The sequence below is a fragment of the Carassius carassius genome, chromosome 8 (genome assembly GCF_963082965.1).
Source record: "Carassius carassius chromosome 8, fCarCar2.1, whole genome shotgun sequence".
In the NCBI taxonomy this organism is placed as follows: Eukaryota; Metazoa; Chordata; class Actinopteri; order Cypriniformes; family Cyprinidae; genus Carassius; species Carassius carassius.
Window position 1 is genome coordinate 27,039,503 of NC_081762.1, and position 11,509 is coordinate 27,051,011.

General features: G+C 41.3%; 1 protein-coding gene across 1 annotated transcript; it reads right to left on the reverse strand.

Annotated features, from left to right (window-relative positions):
* On the reverse strand, window positions 1-2,963 carry LOC132144794 (T-box transcription factor T-A). The gene is made up of 8 exons (XM_059555365.1): window positions 2,694-2,963; window positions 2,135-2,399; window positions 1,887-2,021; window positions 1,724-1,785; window positions 1,585-1,646; window positions 1,341-1,514; window positions 884-1,007; window positions 1-811 (listed from the first exon to the last, which is right to left on the reverse strand). The coding sequence occupies exons 1-8, from the start codon at window positions 2,876-2,878 to the stop codon at window positions 547-549; spliced, it is 1,272 nt and encodes a 423-aa protein (XP_059411348.1). The 5' UTR covers window positions 2,879-2,963; the 3' UTR covers window positions 1-546.
* Window positions 2,964-11,509: the final 8,546 nt, after the last annotated feature.

The following is an 11,509-nucleotide window of genomic DNA, read 5'->3' on the forward strand; positions in this document are numbered from 1 at the left end:
AAAAAAAATGTTTAATTTATTATTAAGTGGACATAAATAAAACTCACAAAGAGTTCAACAAATACAAATAGATAGATATGTACAAATGATTTCTTTATAGGATGGATGGATTGCAGACGAAGCTCAAACTGTTTTCACCTTTTCAATCTAAACAGCAAAGTCTGCCTTTCTCCCGCTCTACAGAAAGCACACGTTATTGTTACATCCTGTAAAACCATGAAAATGGCTGTTCATTTCTATTTATTTACACACATATACATTTTAATCAGTCGTTAACAGCATGATTTGGTCTTATTAATCTTTTAGATAATATTATTAAGAACAAAAAACACCATAATTGGCCCCAAACGGTTTTTGCAAATATAGATACTCTATGATTAAGTGATTGTCTCTCGTCATTACTTTATGCCACAATACCATACAGATATCAATTGAGAAAATTAACCCGTTTCCTTTCGCACAGGCCTTCTGATTGTCAAAACGACGAGAGGCTCTTCTGCCCAGCGTCTGTAGGATGGAGTCCTGAGCGTCGCAGTCTGATGGCTCTCAGTAGCTCTGTGCCACAGGCGTCCAGGACGCTGTGAGCCTGGCGATGGAGCTCTCGAACTGAGCGTCTCCCACGCCCACCTCGCTCAGGCCCGGGTCATACATAGAGGAGGGAGAGGACACGGGCAGAGAGGAGCTCAGCCCCGAGTACGACACCGAGGAACCGCGCAGGAACTGAGACGTCAGGCCGCCCGAGATGGACCCTGATGCTGAGCCCGAGGGGGTGAGGGTCGTCCCCGCCACTGACCACAAGCTTGGGTACTGGCTGTAACACAGAAAACACACGATTAGCCAGCGAATCCACTTCGAGAGAAAGTTCAGATGTAGAAGCACTGACCTGGTGTTGGAGGTGGTGTTGGTGCTGTGGGCCAGGGAGCCCATGCCACTGGAGTTGGGTATCTGCAGCGCCGACCAGCTGTCGTGAGAAGCCAGACTTCCTGAAGAGTTGTCCATGTAGTTATCTACAAGCACAACACAAGCAATTAACAAATGCAAAGAAATGGATCGAAATATACAATAAAAACCTTTCTGCTCGAAGAAACAACACTCACAGGGTTTTCACAGTGATGCCACAGAAGAACAAATGTTTCTTTCAAGGAAACCATTTTTTCAGTGTGAAGAACATTCAAAAAATCTAAGGAATTTTTTTATTGGTATGAAGAACATTCTAAAAATCTAAAGAAGTTTTTGTGGAATAGAAAGATTCCATGGATGTTTGAGGTTCTTCGTGGAACGGTCGATGCTTTATTTTAGGGGTGTATAATGGGCTGACACATGAGTTAAAGTGCTCTTACTGCTGGTGGTGCTGCGGTGGGGGTAATGGCTGGGATATGGAGCAGCTCTGTGGTTCCTCAGGCTGGAGTATCTCTCGCAGTACGAGCCAGACGAGTGAACCGGGGCCCCGTTGAACTGAGGAGGGCTGCTGCTGGGGCCCATAGGGCCGTTACTGGGCAGGAACCAGCTACCAACTGTTGGAGGAAGACGCGTGTTAAATATGCTCTAAGAGACTGTTTGAGGGGAGTTTAGTAGTTTACTCACGTTGCGAGTATCCAGATTGCTGGTTGTCAGTGCTGTGGTCTGGGACATCCTTGTGATCACTTCTGTTGATGTGACAACAAATAAATTGTCGTTAATAAGTACATAACAAAATCAATCTTATCATCAAGTAATTGCATACCTTTCTTTGGCATCCAGGAAGGCTTTGGCAAACGGGTTGTGCTTGATCTTCAGCGCTGTGATCTGAAAATGAATAGGAGCACATTAATGAAGAGGAAAATGTTCTTTATGCAACATCCTAAAGGTTGAGGACGCATCTCGAGCGTTATTTAACAAACACTCACCTCTTCATTCTGATAAGCTGTGACCGCTATAAACTGAGTGTCAGGAAAAGACTGACTGCTGATCATTTTCTGGATCCCTCCGACCTTCACTATGTGAATCCTGGGCTCGTATTTGTGCAAAGAGTTCAACATAATCTAAAAAATAACGGTTGTGAAAGTTCATACTGAGTATAATATAACTCTTTATGATTTAATATGATTGCATTTGTTGCGTTTTTATTTTTGGATTTATGTGTGAGTGTCGTTACCTGTCCTCCTCCATTGAGTTTATTGGAGAGTTTGACTTTGCTGAAGGAGATGGGCGCTTTCATCCAGTGCGCGCCAAAGTTGGGTGAGTCTGGGTGGATGTAGACACAACTCGGGCTCTGCGGCTCGGGTTTCCCTCCTGGCACCCATTCACCGTTCACATATTTCCACCGATTATTATCGGCCGCCACGAAGTCCAGCAGGACCGAGTACATAGCGTTGGGGTCCAGACCGGTGACACTGGCCCTGAGCACGGGAAACATCCGCCTAGAAGAGGAGACAAAGACCGGTCAAAAACATTTTAACAGCATTCCAACTCAATGAGAATAATTATTATCAACTAATTATGACTATTGCCGGCTGACAAAATTAGACCGCCACAAAAAATTTCCTCAAGCATGACCGACGCGAAATTCCACCGAGTGCGTTCGTGATTAAAAAAAAATAATACAAAAAAATAAAAATAATTAAACGTTTTTTTTTTAGTTTGTATTATTATTATTTTAAATAACATTCATGAAAAAAAAATATTTTCTTGCATCTCGTCAAATCTCAACGTACCGTCCAGTTTTAGTGACAATCATTTCATTAGTGAGCTCTTTGAACTTGCTCCATAGCTCCGCGTCTTCTAGCGAGAGTTTAATATCGCGCTCCGACGCGTCGCCCTTCTCGCTGCCCTCCTGAAACTCGCTCTTCACGGCGCTCAGGAGGTGATCCAGGCGCTGGTCGGGACTCGAGGAAGACATATTTCCGATCAAATCAATAGAAGTCCGAATTCACTAAATCCCGTTGGGTTGCGATGCTTTGACAGCGCGTCTCGATCTGCCTTTTAACGCGCCGGAGTCTTTTTAAAGAGCGGATATACGGAGCTCCCGCTGTTTCGGGGCGTGTCCCGCTGCGCCAGACCACGCCCCTCGCGCCCTAATAGCGCCCGATAATATGTCGCCACAAAACGGAAAGTATATTCTTGACATAAATAGAGGCCCATTACAAAGCGCTGAAGTGTTGAAAGAGCACACTCAATGAAAAGCGTTTAAGATACAGGCCTTTTATGTAAAATAGGTTACACTTTATTTAAGGTGACATATTATTTGATATTAATAATAATTAACTACATGTAGCCTACTCACTAGGCCCATATGGTTAGGTTTAGAATCAGGGTTTAGTTTAGGGTTAATTATGGATAATAAATTGTTATTATAATAGCACACACATGTAACATGAGTAACAAAGACACCTTAAAATAAAGTGTTACCAAAAAATAATTTGAAATGACATGAGGAGCAAAGTATAAGCACAACTTGAGATAACCGACCTGTAACAATTCATTCATTTAGGCTACTGTTTTTGAATATAGCAACTTCTTAATGTACTGTATTGTTCATATCATTTCGCAACTTTTACACATTTTGCACTTCTGATTTAATTGGACATAATATTAAATTGTTTAAATATAGCCCATTTCTTCTTCGAATCATTATTTTTAATATAGCCTAATGTGATATTATTAGCATGATTTCACGTGGCAGGAGAGGAGCCTCATCCAGACTTGTTTTCTGTTGGGGAACTCGTCTTTGAAACAAAAGAAGGAAGAGAGACAGCGTCTGCCTTTGAACTCAGTTGTATATTTGCGAATAATGCTAATCTTTTGTTGTCCCAGATACTCATGTGAGAAAGCTGGTGTTTACTGGGACGCCCATTAGGACGCGGCCATCGACTGAAGTGTGGATGATGGCCCGGAGCTGATATGTGTGAACTTTCTTAATCCTGCAAGACTCCAGCCAGCAGAAGCCATGTCTGAAATAATAAACACAGACTACAGCTGTTTACAACTCAATTATTATATATATATATATATATAAAAAATGTCTTTCTTTTTTTTAATGCAAGTAATTGTAGAAATTGACATATTGTTGCTTTTATTTTTGTATATTTAAATGTTTAAAAAAAAATTCTTACTGATTCTAATTTAAAGTGCTGAATGTCACGGTCAATAAATATAATTTTTATTTATATTAGGTTACTTGAAATTAGAAGTTTATAAGACAATGATAGAAGTGTCACGTGTTGTGATATACTTTACTTAAACCTATTATAAAACATCCATATGTATTTATTAAAATAAATGATATGGGATAAGAGTTATGCTTATCAAGACAGTATATTAATTGAGGTACTTAAACAAATAATAATAATATGGAATGCCACATGACCATTACAGTGAACTGCAATAAAAAAAGACATCTAAAATGATGAAAATTATGCATCACGGTACAATGAAACCTTTATTTGCACAAATCTTTATTCAGCAGATTTTTAGGGAGAACTGTTATGGTCGTTTAAGATCAAGTGTTTTAAACAGCACTGCACTTGGAGATGATGATAGAGGATGTGGATGTAGTCTGCACTTCTCAGGGGCCGTAAATGTGAAGGGCCCTCACACCTTTCAGCACAGATTCAGTGGATTTACAGAGCAACAAACAGCCTGTCATCAGACACATCAACTCACACTCCTGAGCTTCTGTTTCTCTCTCACACACACACACACTCACACACACTATACTCAGTTTCTCCGATATACGTGAGAAAATGATCAGCTCACTCAGCCTTTGATATTCACAACTTGTGACTAATATGTTTGGGCTTAGAAAGATTAACTAAGATATTACGTATGAACTTTTGAAGATTTGGTGTGTGCTTCTGCTGTTTGAGTGTCAGGTTTCAGACATTTGTATCAAGTTAAAAATGTTGTGTGTACTTGTAATTGAAAAACCAAAAAAACTGTACAATCTCCTTCCATTGATACACTTGAATAGTTTATTCAGATCTTTTTATTTAGATGAAATGAACATTATTGGCAGTGTCCAGTGTTTTTTCTCTGTGTTTGTATGTGTGCTGACTGTGGTGTGTGTGTGTGTGTGTGTTTGGTGCTGGAGGGGTTAAGAGGAGATGCTGTCTCTCTCTGGCATTAGGATCCTCTCACCTCAGTGAGAAATATTACAGAGGCCTGGTGCTCCACAAAAGGACACTTATAAGAGAAGATGCATATTTTCCACACTTCTCCTCTCCGGCCTAAATCAGTAAACAGAGCAGGCGGATGAGTCAGGGCCTGGAAAATAAAAGAGACAAGACACACACACACACACACACACACACACACACACACACACACACAAACACATTTTTTTCTGAACCAAAATAAGTGTTCAGCTCTTTTCTTAATATCTGTGGAGACAGTCAAACTCCAAAATTGGCTGTTATATTTTTAATGTGTTGATGAATAATGCTATTTTTTTATTCTTTGATAAACTGATTGTTTAAAATTTTATTTATTTATTTGAAATACAAATCTTTATAATTATTCAAAAACATTATAAATGCATTTACTGTCACCTTTTGATCCAGTTTACTATATCTTTGCTGAATAAAAGTTTTAATTTATTTTATAGTGTATAGCATATACATGCAATTTTATAGTTAATATAATAAAGACTACTTTTTACTTTGTTTCCTTTTTGTGTTACTATTATTTTATTTGTATTATTATTATTAATAATATTGTGTATCTGTCTGTCATGTTATTATATAATTTAGTCTGATCCAAAATAACTATTAACTAATAACTACTAACTGGTCATTTGCTTTTGTCATGTTTAGTAGTTTTTGTTAATTTTATATATGTCTACATAGTTTTTATTTTAAAATGTTATTTTAGTTTTTGCTATTTTATTTTATTTTTAAGTTTAAATTTTCTTTTCTTTTCTTTTATTGATTTAGTTTATGAAAATGGATTTTTATGGTTTTAGCTTTAATTTAAGTTTATAAATAAATAAAATATGATAAAATAATAAACATTATTATTAATTATTAAATAAAAAGCAATTAAAATACATTTCAAGATACAATTATCTGGATTGTGTGTTTTCAGCAGAGCAGTGTGTGTGTGTGTGTGTGTGTGTGTGTGTGTGTGTGTGTGTGTGTGTGTGTATGTATGTATGTGTGTGTGTGTGTGTGTGTGTGTGTGTGTGTGTGTGTGTGTGTGTGTGTGTGTATGTATGTGTGTGTGTGTGTGTGTGTGTGTGTATGTGTGTGTGTGTGTGTGTGTATGTGTGTGTGTGTGTGTGTGTGTGTATGTGTGTGTGTGTGTGTGTGTGTGTATGTGTGTGTGTGTGTGTGTGTGTGTATGTGTGTGTGTGTGTGTGTGTGTGTGTATGTATGTGTGTGTGTGTGTGTGTGTGTGTGTGTGTGTGTGTGTGTGTATGTGTGTGTGTGTGTGTGTGTGTGTGTGTGTATGTATGTGTGTGTGTGTGTGTGTGTGTCAGACTCGCTCCCCCTCTCTCAGACAGATGTGGATTGAGTCCTGAGATGCGTCTGTCACTGCTGCGTTTCCACTTCAAGTTCAGGAAATCTAAACTTTCCTCTCCTAATCACCCTGGCCTTTGAAAAGGATAAAATAAGGCTGGAGGGAGAGTAATTGTTCCCCTCTCCCTCTCTCTCGACCCCCTCCAGGCCTTTTGGATGCTAATGAGTGAGGGAGAGAAGATGGCTTTGCTTCAGAAGCCTGTGATGAACTTCATCCTGTAGGACACAGTGAGGTGAGACTGAAGAAACATAAGCCCCTTTCACACTGCATGTCGGACCCGGCATATTGCCGGAACATTGCCGGGTCGCCTTCTGTGTGAAAGCAACCACGTCCCGGGATTGATTTCGGCATTGAACCCGGGTCGGGGACCTAGTAACATTGCCAGGTTCGACCCGGGACGAGCGCTGTGTGAACAAAAGCCAGATCTAATGCCGTGTCAAAGTGATGACGCACGTTATCGCGCAACTCTTTTACCGGCTGTTTTGAAGAAAGATCAACAATCGCGACACAAAAAATATGTGCAAACTGAAGCAGAGATCAGTTTGTTCCTCACTTTCCGTGCTGACGCCGAGATCGTTCGCTTGCTTCAGTGAAAGTATAACGTGCATAGCGTTTTCGACTCGTACATTACACGTCACGCCCTGATGTCACGTGTTGTTACGGGATCTTTACGGGTTGTGTGTGAAAGCACGCACATATCCCGGGTAATCACTGGCAGTGTGAAAGTGCAAAATCTAGCGACCCGGGAACAATTGCCGGAACACTTTACCCGTGTATTTGCCGGAATGGCAGTGTGAAAGGGGCTATACAGACAGACAGACAAATCCTAGAGGAACCGCTCTGGAGGATCATCATGGCATAAGATTACATGCTTGTTCAGTCTGACAATAGAAAATATTTGACCGAATCTATTTGACACTGAAGACACCTACTCTTGATGATGGTGTTTCCAGATTATGCGCACAGTTTTCCCTGAATTATTCATTTTCAAGAGGTACTCAGACTTTAAAAGCTTTATATGATCTTCTAAAGCTAAAATTTAGCTAATTTTACATTTTGACTTTTTTTTTTTTTTACTTAAGTGTTGGTGCGGACAAACAATTAAAACCAACAGCAAAAAATAAAATAAAATAAAAATGACAAACTACTGTTCAAAAGTCTGTAGTCGATAAGTCTGGATTTATTTGATGAAAAATACAGTAAAAATAGTAATAATGTGAACTATTATTACAATTTAAAATATCCATTTTCTATTTGATGTTAAAATGTAATTTATTCCTGTGAATTTTCAGCATAATTTCTCCAGACTTCAGATCCTTATCACCACTCCCATCCACGATTAAACACTGGCAGCGTCCAGCGGATGGAATGTGGCAGCTCTTCTCAGCGCTTATCCACAGGGATTGGATCCCTGAATCCGCACTCAAATGGCAATTTATAATGACAATGTTGGATTGGATAACTTCGTATTGCTCAACGCTTGTCAGCCTGCCACACTCCTGAAGCCGGCCACCAGTCTGCAGAACCCGCAGCCAGTCCCCCAGTACCAGAGCCCATGCAGGTGGACTCCACATGGCTCTTTCCCTTTGATCGTGCTCTTCGCCTCGTAGCAGGACTCTTCCTCTACTGCAATGCCACAGACCATCCCACATAGCAAACGGACTTGGCCCAAATGTGGCCTCAAGCTGGCACTGCTGGCCTCCTTATTTATTTGGTTTATAATGGGGCACATAATTTTTATTTGTATGGTGTCATGCACAAGCATTAAATAAAATGATCATGAAAGTATTTTATTTTTATTTAAATCCTGTATCCATGTGATGCTTGGTGTGAGGAACAGATCCAAATTCAAACCGCATTCATCAGCGATATGTATCTCCTTCCTCTGTAGCTATTGTAACTATTTAAAAATGTGCTGTTAAGAAGTTTCACAACAAGTTTTACGGCAGCGATATCAAACGCTCATTGGTTTCGTCAGAGACTGCGACATGCCATGTTTCCGGTGATGCATGTCTTGAATGAGAAACGCATGCCTTGACGGAGTGGAACGGGATAGTATTTTCTGCGTTTAACAATTTAAATTATTCCCTGCTCCTCACGATTCTATTATATTCTGCCAGAGAGGACAATATATCAGCATTTGGATTAATGTGCTACTGCTCTTTAAAACATCTGTAATAAATTATTATGATTAGGTTACATGTGTCCATCTGTTAGGTTTCTCTTATAGACTGTATACTTTATACACTCACTCTTTATTGGTTGATTGTTCTTTATAAAAATAAATAATACTTTATATATATATTATATATTTATAAAAATAAATAATACTTTATCCCATACAGCAAGCAGTGTCAATCCAGATCTGGCCGAAACTGCTTGCTGTCTGGGTTGGGTCTGGGCTATATAAGGCTCATGTGTGGCTCAGGGATCCTGGTTTACTTAAGGCTGAGCATTGGCACAAATAATAAAACCTGTTTTGGCCCAGATCAGGGCCAGCTAAGGGTGATTAACTTTCTTTGCGGTACTCGGGCTGAGGGAAAAGTGATTGCGTGGCCCGGATCTGGGCCAGAAGACATTTGCTATGTCGGATTATATCGGAGCCTGCCCTGTCTGACCCCCACGTCCAGCGGTGAGTACTCTTCAATTTGAACCTGAAATCTCCAAATGTCTTCACTTGCCCTGTACACGCCAAGCCCAGGACGTCAAAGTTAAAACCATCCAGGAATAACCACTAGGGCATGGTCGGGTTAAATTCAAAGCTCCACCACTGAGGCTTAAGATAGGCAACTTTCATGAGGTTGAAATCACTTTCTGGTACTGGAGGGACCCCCGATGGATTTCATCCTGGGATGCCCCTGGCTCATTCTCCAGAAATCGGATGGGACTTGTGTGAGGTAACTCACTGGAGTGAGTTTTTCCTCCAGCACTGCATCTCAGCTCTTCCCAAGCCCTCCCAAACTCCTTGCATGGCTCAAATAGCCTCCACTCGCACCGAGCCACTGGACACACCCACCGTCCCATCTGATTATGTGGTGTTTCAGGAGGTTTTCAGTAACCAAGCTGCCACTCACCTACCCCCTCATTGGCCATGGGACTGCGATATCGACCTGCTGTCTGGAGCTAAACTCCCCAAGGGTCGAGTGTACCCCCTGTCCATCCCGGAGCACAAGACTATGGAGTAATACATCCAGGAGGCTCTTTCTCAGGGTTTCATTCATCCTTCCCCATCACCGACTGCTCCCAGTTGCTTCTACATGGGTAAAAAGGATGGGGGCTTGAGGCCATTTATTAATTACCGTGTGCTAAACTCCCAGACTGTGAAGCATCCTTATCCACTTCCCCTGGTGATAGTTACTCTTGAGGAACTCCATGGGGCATGCATCTTCTCCAACCTGGACCTACGGAGCGCGTTCGAACCTTAACTTTGTTTGAATCCGGGAAGGCATTACCCCATTTGGCCACTACAAATACTTTGTTATGCCATATGGCCTTTTCAATTGCCTTTCTGTCTTCTAGGGATTTATGAACAAGATGTTCTGGGAATTCCACGATGACTTTGTAATCGTCTACATCAATGATATACACATACTCCCGGAACCTGGCTGACCATCACCATCATGTGAAAAAGCTCCTCAGGAATCTTCACCAACATCAGCTCTACCTGAAGCTGGAGAAGTGTGAGTTCCATCACCACACAGTGCAGTTCCTCGGGTATGTTCTCGGCCAAGAGGGAATTCAAATAGACCAGGGGAAGGTAAAGGCCATTATGGAGTAGAATTGTCCCCAGTCGGTGAAGGAGCTCCAGAGCTTCATAGGATTTGTAAGCTTCTATCGTTGCTTCATCAAGGATTTTAGTCTGCACTCAGCTCCATTAACCTATTTGCTCCGAGGTAAGCCCAAGTCCCTGTAATGGAACTGCAGAGCCCCTGAAAGCCTTCAAACAGCTCAAGACCGCCTTCAGCACAACCCCCATCCTTCATCATCCCAATTCTCTGGTCCCGTTTGTGGTGGAAGTGGACGCATCCTCCACCGGGGCTGGGTCCTTGCTGTCACAACTGTATGGCGAACCTCCACGCCTCCAGCCTTCCACATATTACTCCAAGAAACTGACCCCAGCGGAGCAAAACTATCATATTGGTAACAGAGCTACTCGCTATCAAACTGGCTCTGGAAAAGTGGCGGCACTGGCTGGAGGGAGCCAATCATCCCTTTACAGTTGTTACAGACCACATGAACCAAAAAGACTCAATCCCAGTCAAGCCTGCTGGGCGCATCACCTACCGGCCTGCCAATTGTAATTGTAAGGCGGATGCATTGTCACGAATGCATTTACCAGATTCACCCTCAGAACCTGAGCTAATTCTCCCTCCATCCCGGATTGTAAATCCCATTGTATAGAACAGGGGTTGGCAACCTACGGCACGCGTGCCAACAGTGGCACGCAGAGGGATAATCGCTGGCACGCAAGCAATAAGGAAAACTGTATAATGACGAACAGTTTGATTTAATAACTTCTCATAGTCACACAGCCTGTTAGGAGCTACAAATACTATTAAAGTGTGAGAATTAACTTGCATGGATGCACGTGCAAACACTGCACATACTAGGTGCTTCAGATCAAAGCCTCGGTCTAACAGCACTCGTCAATGTCAAAATGACTGAGATGGCCAATCAGATCAAAGTAGGCGGGGTTTACTGTTCACAGAAGCAGAGCGCGAAGCGTCAGTTTAACGTTAAAGAGAGTGAGGTAAGATGAAGCTGCAAATCAATTAACATTAGTCAACTTTTAATAATACGTTTTACCATAGAAATGTTAAATGACCTAAAGCTATATCCAGTGATGAAAAATTTTCTGAAATATGGCCATTTTGAGAGAAAGAAAGTGGGGGGGGGGGGGTAAATTGTCTCTCTCTGCAGACAATGAAGCAATTTTGCCCCTTTGTTGTTGAGAAATATAATGTAGCGATTCAGTATCGATTAATAAAAGTAGCGTGACAACACTCATAGGTTT